At 40.7% G+C, this 19,897-nt stretch overlaps 3 protein-coding genes across 4 annotated transcripts in view; 2 read left to right on the top strand and 1 right to left on the bottom strand.

The window, feature by feature from the left end:
• The first annotated feature begins 7,781 nt into the window (after nt 1-7,781).
• On the top strand, nt 7,782-9,002 carry LOC122762466 (uncharacterized protein KIAA2012 homolog). Its single transcript, XM_044017673.1, has 3 exons — nt 7,782-8,085; nt 8,166-8,385; nt 8,583-9,002. The coding sequence occupies exons 1-3, from the start codon at nt 7,968-7,970 to the stop codon at nt 8,734-8,736; spliced, it is 492 nt and encodes a 163-aa protein (XP_043873608.1). The 5' UTR covers nt 7,782-7,967; the 3' UTR covers nt 8,737-9,002.
• Nucleotides 9,003-10,412: 1,410 nt separating this feature from the next.
• On the top strand, nt 10,413-18,376 carry si:ch211-67e16.4. Of its 2 annotated transcripts, none has more exons than XM_044017661.1 (10): nt 10,413-10,728; nt 12,168-12,620; nt 12,982-13,128; nt 13,217-13,395; nt 13,544-13,696; nt 13,862-13,952; nt 14,754-14,959; nt 15,057-15,143; nt 15,488-15,566; nt 17,086-18,376. In XM_044017661.1, the coding sequence occupies exons 2-10, from the start codon at nt 12,179-12,181 to the stop codon at nt 17,397-17,399; spliced, it is 1,698 nt and encodes a 565-aa protein (XP_043873596.1). In that variant the 5' UTR covers nt 10,413-10,728; nt 12,168-12,178; the 3' UTR covers nt 17,400-18,376. The 2 variants fall into 2 exon arrangements, with proteins under 2 accessions (XP_043873596.1, XP_043873587.1); XM_044017652.1 differs by having other exon boundaries at nt 10,414-10,728; nt 12,127-12,620.
• A 266-nt stretch (nt 18,377-18,642) lies between these two features.
• Nucleotides 18,643-19,897, bottom strand: part of fer1l6 (fer-1 like family member 6) — a 16,879-nt gene continuing 15,624 nt past the window's right edge. Inside the window, exons 44-46 of the mRNA XM_044017638.1 lie at nt 19,334-19,488; nt 19,141-19,241; nt 18,643-18,954 (exon numbers count right to left, since the gene is read on the bottom strand). Coding sequence (XP_043873573.1) covers nt 18,774-18,954; nt 19,141-19,241; nt 19,334-19,488 — 437 coding nt within the window. The 3' untranslated portion in view covers nt 18,643-18,773. The remainder of the gene's footprint in view (nt 18,955-19,140; nt 19,242-19,333; nt 19,489-19,897) is intronic.

Genomic DNA, 19,897 nt, shown 5'->3' with positions numbered 1-19,897 from the left:
GAATCTGCAGATAATGAAGAAGTTGTGAAGGTTGTTTACACTTTGATGTTGGTCTTTGGGTGAATCATCAAAATGAACCTTGTCTGCAGAAAAAGAAGTGGAACTGGACAGCAGGAAGATAATCAGGCTGGATGTGTTCCTCCAGAGAGCATGTACTTCCAGGACTCCAACCCCACAAATTGAATCACAGTCTTGGGTGCACTATGTAGCAACAACACCTGAAGAACCAGAGGACACACAGGTGACTTGTTTAAGACTGAAAATCCCATATTAAGATACACTTCACGGATAAAGGTATTTGGCCCCACCGGTTAAGTATTGAAATCAAGCACTTCATTTTGGCTTTGGGCTCTAGACCCCTTATCTCTAATGAAGGACAATCTTAACTCTTCAGCATACCAAGACATTTGGTCAATCCTCTGCTTCCAACTTTGTAGCAACAGTTTGATGAAGGTCCTTTTCTATTCCAACACGACTGTGTCCCAGTACCCAAAGAAAGAACTATCAAGACATGGTTTGACTTTAAGTCTGGTGTGGACGAACTTGACCCGCCTGAATAGAACCCTGAGCCTTAGCCCCATCGAGAACTTTTGGGATGAACTGGAACGGGGATTGTGAGCCAGAACCTTTAGTGCCTGACCTCATCAATGCTCTACATAATGAATTGACACAAATTCCCATATAAACACTTAAAGGAAGTCTTCCAAGAAGTGTGGAAGCTGTTATAGATTCAAGAGGGGGGACTGAATGGTCTGAATACTTTTGTCCATTTAGTGTATTTGTCAGTGTTTCATCTTTACTAACAAATACAGAATATGTACATTTTAATTTTATGTAAACGATTGGTCCTGTCTAACCATTGCAGGGTGACTTTAACATATGTTCACCACAGAGTGAGAATTCACTTTATACTGAGATAAAATACCATCATAAGGTTGTTGATGGAGACTGTACCATTCAGAAGAACAGTGGGACAGACCATGACAACGGCAGCTGTGAGAGATCATTGAGTGGGAGAAGATACGGGACGAAAGGTAAAACAAGTGTAAGTATGTGTAATGAATGCATGTTCACAATTGATCTCATGCATTCAAGCTGTTTCCTGAATCATGTCCCACTCTTTAGTAAGACCATGTGGAGCAGATCGACAGTCAAACACAAAGTCTGAAACAACCTCTACCTCAGGTATTGTAGTAGAGGAGTAATTAAAGTACTAGCATGTTTTGCAGTTAATCCTCTAGTGATTACCTCAATGTTCCGGTTGCCTCCCCATACGCAGGTGTGTCCCTTCCTCCGCTGAAAATTGAACACTCAACATGCTATGAGAAGACATGTTGCAAGACAGACAGGGTAAGACACTTCTTCACTGTGGTCTCACATGTACTTAATGCTTGATGATGGACATGCCTGGCTTTTGATTTTGGAGGCAGCTATCAAAAGTGAGCAGCAGTGTCTGTGTGAAGCCTCCATCACATATTTGTAAGTCTTTAACAAAGGCTACCTGTGAAGAAGGGGCAGGAGTTTGGCTGCTCATGTGTAGATAAGAGTTTTTAAAATATAAAAGTCAAAAAGACTCATTGGCTAAAGAACGATCAACATTGTTGTCAACAGGCAAAGGAGCAAAGGCTCCAGAAATCGTGATTTCCCTTGCGTTGCATTAACGTTATCTAAGAGACTATTGTGTTGAAATGTTGCAGGTGAGCTGGGAGAGTGCTGGACACCGTGCACAGCTCCTACCTCCAATAGCAGAGAACTCCAGTGTTGCCTCAGCGAGAGTGATCCAAGATCATTCCAGGCTGGATGCCCGGCAACTCCGTTCGGAAAGACATGGGATTAAAGCTAGAGAGAATCCGCAGAGACTCCACGAGCAGCCTTTGACTCTACCTCCACTGTTTCCTGAGAAGGACGGTAACAAAGGCTCACACAGAGAAAGAATGATAGGACTGATAGGATTTGCAGTGCCAACTTTGGTGTTGTTTGGGTAATAAATGCAAGACAAAGACAATTGGAACTGCGCGAGTAGTTACTTTTAATTAACTTTGTTTTAGATAGTGGCAAAGGTATTTAAAGGCTTACCAATCTGTGTCAGGTCAGATAAGTACCGTTCTCCATATTATCTTCTTTTTAGAAGATGTTATTTTTGCCATTTTCTTTGCTGTGTTTTATAGGACTATTTCAACTTACTTCCAATGTACAGATGCTGTGTTATATTAACACTTTTCTCATGCTGTCTTTCAGAGGAGACAAGTGGGAAGCTGAGAGGGGGAAAAGACAAATCAGAGAGGCAGTGCTTTAAAATACAGACCACAGGTCAAGAAGGAGGAGGAAGAAGGTTAACCTCTATAAAAGGTTCTACAATTCTGCTGGCGCCTGAAGAAGGTATACAGCACATGTACCACCTTTGGACAAAAATGATGCCGATTGGTGTGGATATAGGAATAATCCACTTCTTAAATCAGAAAGCTACCAGTGTCAGCACAGAATTTTGTAAAAATCTTTTCAAAGAAAATGTTATGTGTTATTACCACTTTCTTTGTCCTTACATTTATTTTTCTGCTTTGCAATACACATCTGAGTTGATGTAACAATATTCTACAACAGGAAGATCTGTGATAGAAAATTCTTTTTCATTTTAACGCCACTATTACGAAAGCTCTTGAGTTGAGTGATACATCATGTTGTTTCGCTCATGCTTCTCTTTTCCCTGATACACTGTCTTCTCTTTATAGAGACTCCTCCTCCTCCAGCAGGAGTGTCGGGCTGTGTTTCAGGATGGAAAGGCCCGAGCAGACAGAGTTCTTTGGCCTGTTTCCACAACCGACTGGATCCCAGTGATGCCAACAGAAGTGTGGTTAAGGGAGTTCTGCCACTGGAGTTGAGAGGTAACTGGAGCTAAACCACTGCGACATACCCTGACCCTCGAACCAAAATGTAGATTGGATTAAATTGACTGTATCTAGCTGTTTGACATGTATTTTAATTTCCCAAGTCCCAAATGCATATTTGTGTCTATTCTTCTCTTGTAATAGTGGATATCACAAAATATCATGAAATAAAACTGTTATATCGCATGTCACATCAGTGTGACAGGTCAGTGTGTGAAGTATACTGTGTTGGATGCTCAACACCCACTTTATTAGGTACACATGACACATAATAATGTGGCAGGAGTCTATCTTCCGTCGTCAAGATTCAATGTGTTGAGCCTTCAGAGATGATCCCACGCATACCTTCGTTGTAATACTTCTGAGCTGGCTTTACTTAATTTCGTTGACAGAGGAATGTTTTTTCTGTGTTGTTTAATTGTCAGATTTGCAGGACGACAAATCTGTTGGCTGCCTGATCCTGGGTCCTGATGGGGAAATCATTCAGCTGTCGCTGTACGACAACAATGAAGAGCCATCTCAGGCCAATGATGGCACACAGCAGAGAGGTACAATGGATCAACCAAAATCTAGAAGGGATTATTGTTGTATGATTGCTGTAGTGGTGACATCCACTCTGTGAGATCCCTGGGCGGTAGCAGTAGGTGGGTTTTTTTGTCTCTCAGCTCTACAGGTTTTGTCGTCGGAGGGAGAGAAGTTGCCCTGGGTCATTGTGCTGCAGTCTGAGAATTCACATACAGGTCTGCAAACACACACACACACACACACACACAGAGCAAGACAATTGATGATCATTACAGGTTCCAGGTAATAGCTGTTTGCTGTTGCTCATTTGTAATTTCTGGTCTAACAAGTCTGTTGCGCTGCGTTTTGGCTTGTGGTGTGTTGATTTCTATAATCATTATTAGGGTTCGAGCACAAAGTGCCTATTGAAATCGTAAGAGTTATTCTTATTATTTTTGCTCAAAGTAAATCGCCTTTTTGAGGCCTTTCCCATACACCAAAATTCACAAATATGCCTCCCACCCAACAGGAAGTCAACCATTTTAAACAGGAAGTGCCCTTTAACTTGGCTGTACATTGTCCGATCTGCACAAATCTTGATATGTGAGACAAGGAAACTTCCCTGAACATGTTTACGGACACACCTTTCACCTAACTGGAAGTTGGTCATTTTAAACAGGATTATTATTATCATTATTGTTATCATTGTTATTATTCTTCTTATTATTATTATTATTAGTAGTAGTAGTAGTAGTAGTATTTGTAGAAGCAGTTTCTCTTTTTTTCTATTACATGGTGTCTGGTGTCTCTGCATTGAATTTCAGTTCTTCTTATATTTTGTGTGGGTATCTTAAATTTAAAAATCTCACATTTGAAAGTAATCTTTAAAAAAAAAAGTATTTCAAATGTTTTCATGATTTTTGACCCAGGTTTTTTACGCAAAATCTTGGATTTTAGTGATCCTCTCATTTTGTATGAATATTAATCATTAATCAATTTCATTCAATAGCTCCCATCGCCTTTGACTCAAATACCAAATTACATTGCAACCCCAGAAAAACATGGAGGACATACATTATTATTATTAATATTATTATTAATAACATATTTTGAATTACATAATTGAGAAAATTAGAATTACAAACTCGTTTCCCTTGCTCTAACTACAGCTGTTGTCTTTTGATGTTTGCAGACGAGGATATGGAGCTCGACACAGATGATGTTGAGGAGAAAATCGAGCATCGTCAGCCACTGCATAAGGTATGTGTAGGTATATAGAGATCCCTTGAGCTCTTTATGAACATAAATGTTTGCACATCCTTGTTTTGACACTGTGTATTCCAGAGACCAGGAAGTCACATGACTCTCAGTCAGTCTGCATCGGGGGAGCGGAGCGTCAGCACTGAACAGGTGAGTTTCGGCTCACTATTGTTCTGTCCGCGCGGCTTTAACTTCTAATTTCACATTAATAATGTATATGGTCGTTCTTTATTCTTTATATAATTTATTAATTGTGCATCGTGGTGCACACGTTAAAGGTTTAGAATGTTGTTTTATGTAGAAAAAGACTGGAGAGCAGTTTTGTTGGACTGTGTGATTTCTGTTCTCCATCCAGCTTTTAGATTCCCATATCTCTCCAGAGAGGGATGCATGGTTACCCAACAGCCACGCAGACACTGGTAAAACTGCTGCTTATTTTATCATAATAATCTTAGTTTGGTTTACTTACATATATATGTATATGTATATATATGTATATGTATATATATATATATATATATATATACATATATATATGTATATATATATATATATACATATATATATACATATACTGTATACAGTATATATATATACACACACATATATAAGTATGTATATATACATATATTTATTTAATTAGATATTTATATATCCTTGTCACTTCAGTGACCCCAAAGATTGGAGAGGTGGTGACGGAAACACAGACGAACAAAACAAAGAAGGAGGCGAGACACAGTGTCAGAATGTCTCCACTGAGGGAGTGGGTAGGGCGGACGGAGCCAGGAGAAGGAGACGCTGAGGCAGAGGAAGGGAAAGAGGACGACGAAGAGCCGGACACGACGGGACAGCGTGGCCTTTTGTCTGGATCGCACCAACCGGGGTTCTCTTTTAGTTTGTTATCTGTTCACTGTGTGAATTTACCAGAAATGCAACTTATTCTCCCCCAACTAGTCTATCCAGAAAGAAGTATGAAGACGGCGGATGTGGCAGCCAGCAGAACGTCAGCCCAGATGTGGCAACAAGTGAAGATGCAGTGGGCAGAAGCAGGAGGAAGAGTATTAAGAAGACAGACACTGATGAAGCTGCAGTGACTTCTGGGTAAGTGAGATTATAGTTTTTGAGAATGATTCCCCCAAGCTCTAGCTGTTTTTAATTTTCAGATTAACTTTATTTTCTTTATATAAATCACATTTTATTCTTCTTTAAATGACATTGTAATTAATGGTTATGGTGTGCTGCAGAGTTTGGTAAAGGCTCTTCAATGACAATAAAACACCATGTCTTTAATCTATTTAGGAAGCACGATCTGAAATCTGTGAAAACATCCGAGTCTGAGGCACAGACAAAATCAAAGAAGAGCAAAGTAAGAGAATCCCAACCAATCAGGAGCCATAAACCAGGAGCGAGGACCAATAGGGAAGCAACAGGCGCTCAAGACCAATCTGCTCCTCCACCTGTGGTGAGAACTGACCGATCACGTGATTTTCTCACATTCAAACCAAAGCTGTGGCTGCCTACCTCAGAGGTCTTATCAAACACGTGGATTATTGAAATTTAAATTGACACACTTGGGATTTGCTCATGAAGTAAATATCTATCCAAAGCAATTTATGAAGTGAGACGCCAGGTTTTTTTGCCTCCCTGTAACCACTGAACCTTTTTAGGAAAAAGAAACAGGAGCCACAGAGGGCGAGAGAGGGGCAGAAGAAGACAAGATGAATGAGGAGAGCGAGGTAAGAGGAGGAGCAACTGTGAGGCAGAAGATCGTTTCCGATGGGAGGAAGAGGAGGAGGAGGAGAGGGAAGCTGACTCATGATGCTGATGGTAAGACTGAGGCATAAAGTAACTTCAGTGACAAAGTTTTACCTTTATTTATGACATCCATCCATGTTTTGGACTGTGGGAGAAAATCACACTGGGAGAACATGCAAACTCCTTCCTTGGTCAAACCGGGATTGAACTGGTGACCTTCATGATGTGAGGCAACAATGCTGGCCACTGCATCACAATGTGACATCATGCCATAAAATCCATTTACTCTCATCATAAATGTTGCTTTGTTGTCATCGCCCTGACTATGCAACTTTTGTTAAGTGAAGTTACGTTAAATTGAGTTGCATTTTATTGTTCGCAATGTTGAAAATAGTTTTCGCCGCCACATAAAAACACAGCATGAATAACACCAACACCAACGATTCAAAAGGAAACAGTAAAAACCGGAGTTTGTAGTTTTGTAGTTTAATTGAATTCAATTTGATTTTACTGTTCAATTTCAATTGATACAAAAGAAACTCCACCTCTAATTGGAAGTGCAATGGATTACACAAGGTTTCCTTGCATGCTGAGTAATAAGATGAGTCAAAATCAAAGATTTCCACTGATATCTCTTTCAACGCTCATCCAAACACCACCGAAGTCGGCCCTGTACACACTGGTGCTCTCAGTAAGACACAACACTTGTGCGATTAACTTTGCATTTAAATTCAGCTATAGTTATTTTACTTTTCTTTTGCCTTTCTGTTCTCGTAGAAGACCTTGATGAGGGGGTGGATTTCAACCTGGAGATGGAAGAGGAGTCTTACCTAAAATACATCGAGACACCCCCAGCACCACAAAATCAAAAGCACAAAACAAAAACAAAAACAGGGGACGTCTCAGAAACCGATCATCTTCCCACCAGCGGCGAGCGCAGAAGCATCCGATCAGTGAGTTCCCTCAGGTCCAGTGACGCTGCGTCCCATTTCATTCAGAGGACAACGAGGAGGTCTGCAGCCTCCTCCCACGAGGGGGCGGCAGCAGCCAGCATCGTGGATTTCGCCTCATCCCGCGGTCGCCTGTCGTCGTGCTCTACCGTCATGGTGATGGACGAACAGTTGATGTTGAACCCAGCGAAGCCGGAGGTTGGTGTGAAATAAGCAAACACTTCATTGACAACTATATCATGTCTTTAATAGTAGAGCACCGGTGTGTTGTCGTTGTCCAAGCTCAAAAAGAGTCAGGAGGAGCAGGCGGCGCTGCGTCTGGCCCAGCGAGCAGAGAGACGGAGGCAGGAGGTGGAGAGGAAGAGGAAGGAGCGGGAGGAAGAGGAGAGGAAGCAGCAGGAGAGGGAGCAGATGGAGGAGAGGATGAAGGGCGAGCTGGAGGAGGAGAGGAGGAAGCGAGCGGAGGAGCTCAGGTGTTACTTTCCTCCACTGACACAAGTTTGTTTCCTCCAGAAAACAGAAAGTGTGGTTTTCTCACGCTCAATCTCCAATCTCCAGACTGAAGAAAGTGGCAGAGGAGGAGGAGAGGAGGAGGCGTGAAGAGGAAGAACAAATGCGAGCGAGACAGGAGCAGGCGAGAAGGGAAAGCGAGCGGAGGAGGCAGGAGGACAGGAGGAGGCAGGTGGAGAGGCTCCTGAACATGAGAGAGGAAGAGGAACAAAGGAGGAAAGGTGAGAGGAAGTGCAAAGGGAAGAAAGAGAGGAAGAAGACAGAGGTACACGTGAAAAAACTACATACTTTTTTTTTACAGCTGAGCTGGAGCGTTTGCAGCTGGAGGAGCAAAGGAGGCAGGAGGAGGAGAGCAGGATGCTGCAGGAGATGGATGAGGGCGAGAGGTTCGAGTACCTGCGGAGAAAGGAGCAGGAGGAAGAAGAGAGGAGGAACAGAGAGGAGGAGAGGAAGAGGAGAGAGGAGGAGGCTGCTTTAAGGGCTGCAGAAGAGGCCAGGCTCCAGGCGCAGAAGCTCCTCAGGTATGTTTTGAAAAAGTTCTTCATATAACTTTTTGAAAATTTTAACCATGTATTAATTGATAGATTTATATTTAGTCTGTGTACTCTTGAAAACAATTTTTTTATGTCTCGAAAATATATATAAAACAAACAAAATGGATGTTTTTTTTCCGACTTCTGAACTGGAACAGTTGACTCTCACTGTGTTCTTTCTGCAGAGAGATGGCGCTGTTGCAGCAGCACTTGACATTTAAACGAGATCTCGCGTTGGAGGCCGGAGGTCTGGAGAGTACCCAGGGTATCTCCCGACCGTGGATCTACTCTTATTTCAGTTTGCTGCAGTTACTGGGACTAAATCCCACTCCGAGCTGAGACCTCGACATGATGGACGGAGTTGGAGACACGTGATTTTGTCCATTTTGTACATACCATACCATTTTCAGTTTCTTTCCTTTGTTTCAATCAAAGACTGTATGGAAACACCTGCACTTCTTTCCTTACACGCAAGTCAAGTCACAGTTACTATAACAAAGCCAAATTTAAAAATTATGGGAACCATATTAAATGATTGGTAACTTTTTAAGGCTAAAAATGTAATAAAATCCTATATAATATATAAATTACAAAGCCAACAGTGAAATAATTAGAGGTTCAGTGTGTAAGAATTAGTGACATCTAGTGGTCAGACAGCAGATTGTAATAAATGGAAGACTGGGGGGGGCAGTGACCTTCACACACCAAAAAAAAAAAGGATCTCATCCATCTTTGCTTGTGTCGTAAGCCTCTTCTTCAGAACATGGAATGCACAGTCTAGCTGGTTTGTCCACTCAGGCTGCCGTAGAAACATGGTGCGAGATGGCAGCCTCAGAAAACAAAAGTTTTAACCAATTATACACTTATACTAACATACAGTACTTCAAGAAACCCTGCTACATGTTACCTAAGGAGCTTTAATGTAAAATTGGACTTTGAATTTGTGTATAAGTTGGAAAATATAGTTTGTTCTGTAACTGTGATGAGTCCCAGTACAACAGTTGCCACTCTTTCAGCCCCAGAGATGATGTAACGTCACTATAATGAGTGTCCTTCGGTTCACTAGTGTCCCCGGTGTCCGTGGTGTCCCTTTCACAGCGATAAACAAGCCTCTGGGAACAGGACTGGCTACAGCCTCAAGACACGTAGCTCATTACTGTACGACTCGGTGGCTACTGTGTGTTGGCCTCATGGGATGGTCCTCAAAGCATCAAAACATCACCTGAAGATAACAATAATAATAATAATAATAATAATACTAATGATGACTTAGATTTATAAAGCGAATTTCACAAAACCCAAGGTCGCTGAACAGTTGAGAACAGAGAAGAAAACAAACAATCAGGTGGCAAAAGCTTGCTGGAACAAGTGTCACTTCAACAGCGATTTAAATGACTCCAGAGTTGGTGCCTGGCGAACATGAACACAAACATTAATGAAAAAATATGTCAAATTATTGTACAATGTCAGTGTGTTTGTCATCGGCTGTTGTGACTTTGTGATTTCGTCACTCTATCAAATAACAAGTGGCGTTGTGTTTGAGCAGAACGTGCAGTTAGTTGTAGTAGAATTGGTCAGTGTATCCTGGGAGAGCAATTAAACCAGTACTCCAGAACAGTAGAGACCCAATCTAACAACCTAGTAAACAACCTAGGTCTCTAAAGGAGGGTCCACTTATCTAAATAAAGTACTTACACAAAGTGTTTATACAGTGTTTATACATTCTAAACTTATTTTCCTGGCACAGGAGTCAATTTTCTTTTTTTTTTTTTAAATAAAACAGCCTGACTTCTGAGAAAAAGTCAGAATACTGAGAGAATAAAGTCATAATATAGTTTTTTTCCCAGTAGTCTTATGTGGCATTGATACATTTGAGTTCAGGACACGGATGTTAAATAATCACATTTGTCACAAAAAAATTCAAATACAACAAACAAAAAACAAAGAAAAGTCAGACGAGCTGGAAGAAGTCGAGGATGTTTTTCTTTCTTTCTTTCTTGTTTCTTTTTTTTTTTTTGACAGAGTGATCATCCTCTGTCAGTTGACGAACTATGTCTTCGGTTTAACGCTCACCGGAAATACGTCACCGGAATGTTTTGTAATGGCAGCTTTCACGCTCCACGGCTTCTTTGCCATTTTCTCCAAAAACTTTTAACGTGAAAAGACAAATATCGTCTAATTTCTTCCCCTCTCTTACTCGGTTTAACTGCGCACCAAAAATATGAGAGTGTGTATTTAATGGAAGAAGGTGATTCAGCGTTCGTTTAATGTAAGACCATAAGCTAACGCCTCTTCCTAGCTAAAGAAGCTAAACAGCAAACAACACAAACAGTGAGTGAAATTTTTTCTCTTTGGTTTCAATTTTTGCTGATTTTTTTTATCACAACACGACATTTAAAGAAGACACTGACAGCTAGAAAATGTATATAACATATTTTTTTCAGATAAACTGTCAGCTTGTGTTTCTACAGTGTAAGGGTAATTTACAGTTGTGTTTTTATGTAATGTAGTTGTATTTACGTAAGGTTAAGTGTCTGAAAAATCACAATTGTTGCTTGTAAACAATAATTGTTCCATAAACTTGGAGTTAAATTACTGGCCACTCTTTCTAAACGTGTATACACTGATGTAAGCTGATACAAATGTTAAAGGTTCTGTTTTGAATTCTGTTTCTAATGCTTCGGTTTTTATACGACAGAAACAATTATTTGATCGATATTTAATCGATGACTAAATTAATTGTCAATCATTTTGATAATTGATGAATTGGTGTTCTTTTAAATCATAAAAAATAATTTTCAGATTCTTAAATGTGAGTATGTTCTGGTTAATTTGTTTCATATAACAACTAAACCATTTAAAACTGAATAATATTTTATTTATGGACATTTGAGAACATCATCATATCCAGGTTTGAGAAACACCAATCAACATTTAATAAAAAATTATATCAATAACTTATTTGTTAGATTCAGTGGCGTCTTTATAAATGTCCACACACCCTCATGCTCTACATCTGTAATATATATTTCCTTGAAACACTGCTCCGTCTTTCCTAGTTCCACATTTTTGTGGCCCAGGGAGTTTCAAGTTCATTTTAAGTTCAACATAAATTCTCAAGTCATTGTTTTCCTTGGTGCGCTTAAAAATCGTAGACATTTTGGCTTTAATCCCTTGGTTTTGGAAAGTTTACTGGAGGAAAAATTCAACCTTAGGAAGAGAGAAGGGATTCTTCTTCTGGGATTGACAGTATATGTTAGCCGCAACTAAATATTATTTTTTATAAGAAGGTGGAAATGATGATGTTCTTGACTGTCTTGTTTTGTCCACAAACCCAAACTTTTCATTTTTAATTATTTCTTTGTTATATGCACCAAAGAAACCCTAGTATATATGAATTGAGGTTGTGTGTAGAAGAGTAACATTCGACTGACTATCCCAGTCACATATGTTAAAAGCTCAGGTTTCCAAAATGACTGCGTCTAAATCAGATATTGTTTCACGGAATTCAGACTTTTTTAAGGAAGTTGCGGATAACTCAATATTACCACTACTGTTTCCGCTAAACCCTTCCTTCCTGTCTTGTTTTAGATAGTTCTGTTTAACTGTCATTTCTTTATCATAGATGCTTTACAGGAGAGTTTTTCTCTGTTCTGTGTAATGTCTTCTCTCTAAACTGTTGCATTATGTAGTTAAACAATATAACCAAACCCTCTAAACTGCACATAGGTGAATCTTTAAACCCTTCTCCGTCTGTTTGAGGGACAAAGGTCTTTTCAAAATGGATGTCAGCATTGCCGTGTCACTGATTCGAGGCCAGATGGGCACTGTGGTGGAGCGGGCCGTGAACGGCGCTGTGGAGACGGTGCTGGCTGAGATGCTCAAAGTGGTCGGCGTCAAGTTTGAGGAGCTGAAAGCCCAGTTAGCTCTGATGAAGAGGGACGTCACAGCGCTGCACAGGGAGAAAGCCCTGAAAGAGAAGGAGAACGACAACATCCGAGCTAAGCTGCGCTACACAGAGCTGAAGCTGAAGTACTACAGGCAGGGTGTGGCAGAGGAACTGCAGCAGAGGGCTCCGGCCTCCACTCTGGTCCGTGTCCACCCGCCCACCTTCACGCAAACACAGAGAGGGGGTGAAGCAGGTCTTTCCCCTTCTGAGGCGTCACCGTCATGCTCAGGTCAGACCAAAACGACAGAGGGAGCAATGACAAGAAACAATCCAGGTAATGATTGACCACCGTGGAACAGAAAACTGTTTTTAAAAGCAAACCCAAGACCCACCTTCTTTTCACCCAGTCTTGTTTTAATAATTTCTTCTCATTCTTAGTACTTTAATCTCTTTGGAAAGTTTAAGCTGCTTTAGATTTCACTCTCTTTGCTCTTATGACTGTATCCTACCTTTTATTGTCATCTCTTTTTGTCTTTACTCTCCACCTTTACTGGCCTCTAGTGGTGTTTCCTGACAGTTGTGTCTCTTTTAATGTAATTGTGTAAATCACTTTCTCATGTTCTCCAATTATAGTCTGATTGCTCTCTCTGTCGTTGTCATTGAGTGTAACTCGTGCCTTTTGTCCGTGCTGCCAGAATGCACTTCTCCACAGAGCACAGGCCATCGCACCATCAGAGTGCGCTGTCACCCAGACATGGGAGTCAGCTCGGACTCGTCTGACCTGTTGTTACCTGCCTCACTTCCTGTGAATGCGTCTGCGCAATCTCTGGACAGCAGCACAGGTACAGAGCTGCGTGCGTGGTTTGTGAGGAGATGGCGTCTCAAAATCTGACGAGACTTGTTGCTTAAACAGTGCTTTTGTTTGTGTAGTGGGATTCTGTCCCATAGAGCAAGACATAGAGGAGAGCGGGGACTCTGACGTGGCTCCTCCTCCTCCTCCTATCCAGGCCATGAATCTGGACCACAGGAAGCTATCTGAGGACAACCTGCTGTCCCCAGAAGACTACACCCAGGCTGACAGCTCCACACTGCCCTCATCTGCTCTACAGGTCACGACACACGTAGACACAACACAGAATGTAGTCAAACATAAAACATGAAATTAATCCAGTATATAGTTGAATAAAATTAATAAAAGACGTGTTTTTCAATTTAATTATTTATTATTATAATAGTATTACTGTAATTGTATTGTAGGTGAAGCAGGAGGCCCAGCTGCAGGAGGAGGAGGAGGAGGAGGAGGAAGAAGAGGTCATCTGTATCAAAGAGGAGCCAGAGGAGGAGCAGGAGGTGATGGCCGCTGTACTGTTGGACTGTCAGGTGCAACAGGTTCATGTGTCAGAATCAGAGGTGAGACTAAGTCTTAACGGGATGGTTCAGGTTCTTGAAGGTATCTTAAGAATTTACGACCTACTTTTTCCTCACCGTTCAGCGTCCTCCAACCTGAACTACAGAGTCGTAAGGCTGTCCAGAACTGTTTGAGAATAAACGTTTTGCTTTCGTTTGTTGCTTCAGGCTCAAAGCACGGCGAGCACAGAGTGGTCGGGGCTTTCAGCGTCGCAGAGAAATCACACGACAGCCTTCAGCTCAGCTGGTCCAAGCACCTGTGAGTAGATCTGTGAGTGTTTGTGCAGATGTTGTGATATGATGTGTTTTTATAGCTACAAGCAGCATTAAGTTTATAAAGTTTATATTCTTATTAGATGCATATTGTAGTTACATTTTTAATGGATTAAGGTGCTGACACAGAGTCAGAGAGTTCATTGTTTCACTGAGTGGTCAGTTGAAATTAAGGTAGTAAAAAAGGTGTTTCATGGATGTGGAAAGTAGGAAAATATTGATTTTGGTGATATATTGTCGTCCTTTTTCATGCACTACAATAATTGAATCTCAATATTTTAATAAATTAATAAATGAAGGCCCTCTAAAGTAAACGGTCCCTGTCAGTTTCACTTGCCGGGCGTCACTGCTTCATGTCTCCTCACGGTTGCGCTGCTCAAATGAATGAGGGGAAACTTGATGCACTTTGTTCTCTATGCTGTGAATAAATAGAGAAATCCTGCACTTTTAACTTTTCACGGACGTTTTGTTTTGTTCAGTTCAACAGATATCGTGATGTATCGCTATATTATTGTCTTGCAATATCGTTGTATCATGATATTATTGCTGTCATGGACCATGTATTGCATATTATATCGTAAGATACCCTAGTGGGAAGTCTGTGTGTCTCAAACAGTGTTAGAAACATGTGACGTCTTCCCTGTGTTATTTTTATCAGTTGCTCCATAAAGGCAGATATGTGTTGTCGTGTGTATGTAGCGTTCATAAATTATGGTTCTTGTCGATAATTATATAAGCCAGCATCCTCACACTTATTTTATTTTTTTTCACGTGTGTTTGCTCTCAGACCTGATGGTGCAACCAGCGACCTCTCTTCCGTTAATGGGCGGCTTGACATCTGGCGTCCCGCCTCGCCAGGCCATGCGTCCCTGGACTAAAGACCTCAGCCTGTACGAGGAATACAAACTGCGCAGGAACGAGCTGCGCAGGCGAAGTCTCAACAAGCGCAGGGAGCTGGAGAAGACGCTGCCTCAGCCGCTGCTCGCGGATCTGGTATCTGATCTATTTTACACAAGTAAAAAAAATGCGCACTGTACACGTGAAAGCGTTTTCTCTTGTTTAACATAGAGCATGTTATGATGTTTTGAAGGTGCGAGAGCGCAGAGAGAAGACCAGGCTGAGGGTTGCCAGGTGGAGGGCAAAGAGGAAACTGCAGGCCTGTTTGAACCAGGCTCAGGTCAGTTATGACTTTTTTTGTTTTTCACAAAAAGAAGAAGCTGATGCAGAGGAAAGGGCCTTTCAGATGCAGCGACTTAAAGCTTTAATACCCAAGACAGAGGAAGTGTTCCATACTAGTTCTGTCTTATGTGTCCCACGGCTTAACTTGACTCTGTTTAACCTACATACTGTTACTAACAGGTCAGGGACACAGCCTACTTAAGGTTTCATGGGCGGTACATCAGTAATTGCACAGTATCCACTACATGGCTGTATTTTAATAATTAACAATTAACACGCTGCTTTCGCTGCACGTCTCCTTCTGTCGAGTTTTGTATTTACGTCTGTCTTTTCCTTTCTCAGGCTCAAGGTGGCGCTGCGGGACTCTCTCACGCCGGCTTTTCCATCGGCAGCCAGCATCAGGAGCTCAGGGCGTCATGTGGTAAGACGAGGAAATATCTCAGATTTGTGGTGTGTTTGACGTGGGATTCCGAGATAGATTGCACGTCCTGTCATATTTGCATCCGAGTCATTCAGTCTTACACACAGTGCCGGTCAATTTTACTCACAATTGGCAGGAACGCGACCGACTTGTAATTGGAACGCAGCATTATGTTTTTTGCTTGTCACAGCTGGGGTGTCTAGCAGTAGCAGGCTACACGTTCAACGGTCTCATCCCAAAGCTCTGCCCCGAAAACAATGGGAGTCATTGTTTGTGGAGGAGAATGTGAGTGTTTAGCTGCACCTCTTTCTCTGGCCACACTTGTTATTTTCTAGCGATCGCCTTGTGATGCAGCAGTGTTTGCTCGTCTAAGTGACAGACGCACCGTGACAGCACAGACAGGGTGTGGACAGGTTGCGACGTGGCGGAGCCGATCATTCCTTTAAGCCTGAGTTAAATTGCATGAAAACAGTTTTGTGAGGGCGACTAACAACAGCCTTTCTTCTCCTCCTGTTTCACAATTTTTGAATGTGAAGATGATTTGAACAGATAGAGTATGAGTTCCTCGGGTTGTTGAGTGGGTCACACAGACTATGCTGACTGACACACACACACACACTCAGTGAAAGCCACATGTGTAATGCATGAGGCACTGAGATGTGACATTAGTGTGAATTAGCACAGCAGCTGACACTGACAGTGATTGATCAGTCCAGTCTTGCAGTTCAGGGTGAAGTGTGAGGAAAGAACTTTAACCCTCTAATTACCGTCATGATTTTCAGGCCGCATGGATTTATTTCAATTTTTATGGCTGTAGAATTGTCAAAAAAAATGTTAAAAAGAGTGAGTGCTTCTGCCCCTTTTTTTTAAGATAACATTCACTTTCAATATCTTCAACCGTTTAGGAATCACGGGACTGAGAAAAGCTGACTTCTGACTTTAATCTCAGCATTTTTCTTTCTTTCTTTCATTTTTCTTTTCTTTTTTGTCTCAGAATTCTGACTTTTTTCTCAGAATTCTGAGATGAAAAAAGAAAAATAATTTAAAAATGTTTTTCTTTAATCTCCGAATCTGAGATTCCGACTTTAATCTCAGAATTTGTGCTGTTTTCTTTTTTCTTTTTTTTTTATCTCATAATTCTGGCTTTAATCTCACAATTCTGAGAAAAAAAGGTCAGAATATTTTGTTAATAAGTCATCTTCACATTAAAAAAATCCTTAGGTTATAAATGATTAAAGTCTCTTAAAGCAAATAAATACATATTCCTCTTCACACATTATATTTATGTTAGAAAATACTACTACTACTTCAAGCTACTCCGTCGTATCCAATAAAAGCAAAAAGGCCCAAAGATATCTAGAAATGTGTGATTTTAAACCTAGTTTTGAAACACTTGTAAACTTATTCAATCATTCAAATGTGGTTTGTGAGACATTTTCAAAACCAGAACTGATATTTTCTATCACTTGAAAGAGTTATCGTAAGTCGGGTAAAACGTGTCGTGTTGTTTGTGTTTCAGCTTCGGCCTCCAGTGGGCAGCAGAGATGGAGCTCCACGCTGGCTCAGTCCTGCAGCTTCCTCAACAACAACAACAACAACAACAACAATAACAACATGTCTGCTGCCAACAGCTTCTCTGACGCTCTCCCCTTCATCACCTCCACCTCCTCCTCGTCTCTGCTGCTCCGGGGCCCCTGCATGTCCACGCACCAGCACGGCGTCAACTCGTCGTCGTCGTCATCGACGTCGTCTTCGTCGTCGTCCATGTCCCACCTGCAGGTCAGCCAATCACAGCAGAGCTTCTCTCTCACAGACTCGGACCTCTTACACTGAGGGCTTGTTTCACGCCTGAGGTTTTTCTTTTTTTAACACAAAGCTTGTTATTTCATTGGTGTTACTGAAGGGTCAATCAGCAGCCTCATAGGCGTCAGTGTTTACTTTCAAATCCTGAAAGCGTTTCTCTTAATCGACTGAATAAATAGTCCAATAAGCCGTTATTGTTTGAAACGGAGGGCAGTGTTTAAGGTTATTTAACACATTTAAACCTTGTTATTAGACATTTTTATGTTACAACGTTATTATTAATAATAGTAATTAGAAATATCAGTATTAAAATTGTATGATTGCATTTGTGATTATTTGTAGTGACTTTGACAAGTGTGAGGGGCTAAAAGCATTTTAAAAACAAACAACAGTAGCATCAGTATGGAGCTGAAACGATTTCTCGATTTTTAATCGATTTTTTCGTGATTAAAACTGATCGAGGAAATAATCGTCAGATGAATCGATTACAAAATTAATCGTTAGCTGCAGCTTTACATCAGTATCACACAAAAACAGAGCTTGTTATTGCTGTCTTATTTATTGTTTATTTATTTTTTCTTTTACATTGAATGGACATCAGAACAAAACAGTCACTGTAAACTCACATTAATTTATTATAATATTCATGTAAAACTTTCAGAATCTCTTTTAAACCAACTCTTTTATAAATACAACACTTTATTTGTTTTAATATTTCCAATTAAAGTGCATACATGTAAAAACTCTGTATGACTGAAGAATATATTGAACAATTTATTTACCATGAAATGATGTGTGATTTTTGTCGTGCTATAATCTAAAATGTGTTGCCCTTTATCCTCGTGTTCTATTTGGAGTATTGGACGCTTGTAATTTAACCAGGATGTCGACGCTGCTAACAAGGTTTATTTGTTGTTTTTTTTAACTGAACAGTTTGACAATCGCCAGATATAAATGTGGAGACTGATTCTGTGTTTTGTTAAAATAAAGGTGACATTTTCACTGTGGGAAACTCTTCCTTATTGCATCCGAAAGATGACGATCATTGAGCAGATGTTAACAACGACAACGTGTTTATTACCCAGGCTGATGTGTGTGAGTACTTGTATTTATCTCTTTGTGGGGGCTTATTCTCTTTAAATGGCTTTTTCAGGGTTAAGACCTGGTTTGAGGGTAAGGGTTAAGGTAAAGGTTAGGGGCTAAGGAAATGCATTTTATCTATGATGTGTCCTCACTAAGATATAATAGCAAGATTGTGTGTGTGTGTGTACTTGTATTTAGTTAGTGTAGTTAAGACCTGGTTTTAGAGTTAGGGTTAGAATTGGATCAGGTTAAGGGTTAGTTGTGATGGGTTAAGGTTAGGATAAGGGGCTAAGGAACGCAAGATTTAAAAACAAGTGTGTGTTATCCATTGACCATCCTCTGTGAGATGGCTCCCGGCAGCGTGTAAAAGAGCAGAGCGAGGAACAGCATCGTGATGAGCACGATCAGCGCGGCGATGATGTACTTCTTGTAGTTTTGCCAGATCAGGTGGAAGAAACACTTGAAGGGATTTACGAACCACGAGAAGGACGTGTCTGGACGGCTGCGGTGAGGACAGACGGAAAAAAAAAAATCTGTTTAGTTACAGGTGTGAGCAAAGATGTGGAAATTTTTTTCGGCCACTTTTTCTTTAATCTCAGAATTGAAAACAAGTCAGAATTCTGAGATAAAATTTCAGATTTCAGAATTCATGCTGTATTCACTCATAGCCAAATTATTCGTCTCTTACTTTGGTTTCGGAAGCGGCTCTGGCTCCTTCCGGGCTTTGCCGACAGGATTTTTCTCCGCCTCCTCCGCCGTCACAAGATGGAACTCGGCCTCCACTTTCCCCTGATGGATTGAGAACACACAGAACACCTGTCAATCTAATATGTCACTCTTGTTTAATCTGGTTTGTACAGTGTGCATGTGTGTAAACATACCGTCAGCTCTCCGGATTTGGTGAACGGCCACCAGCCTCTCGCTCTCTTCTGCTGGAAGATGGAGATTTTCTCTGAAGTGTCCATCATGTCAGTCTTACATGATTTGGCCGTCTTTGCCCCTCGAGGGAAACCGTGGAGGTTTAACTCCACAGTCCCTACACACACACAAACACAATAAACCAGAGAAATACAGATTTACAATGGAAGACTTTACCATAATAAATACTGACACTGCTGAAATGAAATTTGACAAAAAAAGTCATAGTTTAGTTTGTCGTTCAAAATGTGACAAAAAAGTCATACTTTATTATGTCGTCCAAAATGTGACAAAAAAGTCATACTTTGGTATGTCGTCCAAAATGTGACAAAAAGTCATACTTAGTATGTCGTCCAAATTTTGAAAAAAAAGTCATAGATTAGTATGTCGTCCAAAATGTGACAAAAAAGTCATACTTTATTATGTCATCCAAAATGTGACAAAAAAGTCATAGTTTAGTATGTCGTCCAAATTTTGAAAAAAAAATCATTGTTTAGTATGTTGTCCAAATTTTGACAAAAAAGTCA

Source organism: Solea senegalensis, linkage group LG2 (assembly GCF_019176455.1).
Source record: "Solea senegalensis isolate Sse05_10M linkage group LG2, IFAPA_SoseM_1, whole genome shotgun sequence".
NCBI lineage: Eukaryota > Metazoa > Chordata > Actinopteri > Pleuronectiformes > Soleidae > Solea > Solea senegalensis.
Note: the sequence above shows the minus strand (reverse complement) of the source record. Positions and strands in the feature narration are given on the sequence as shown.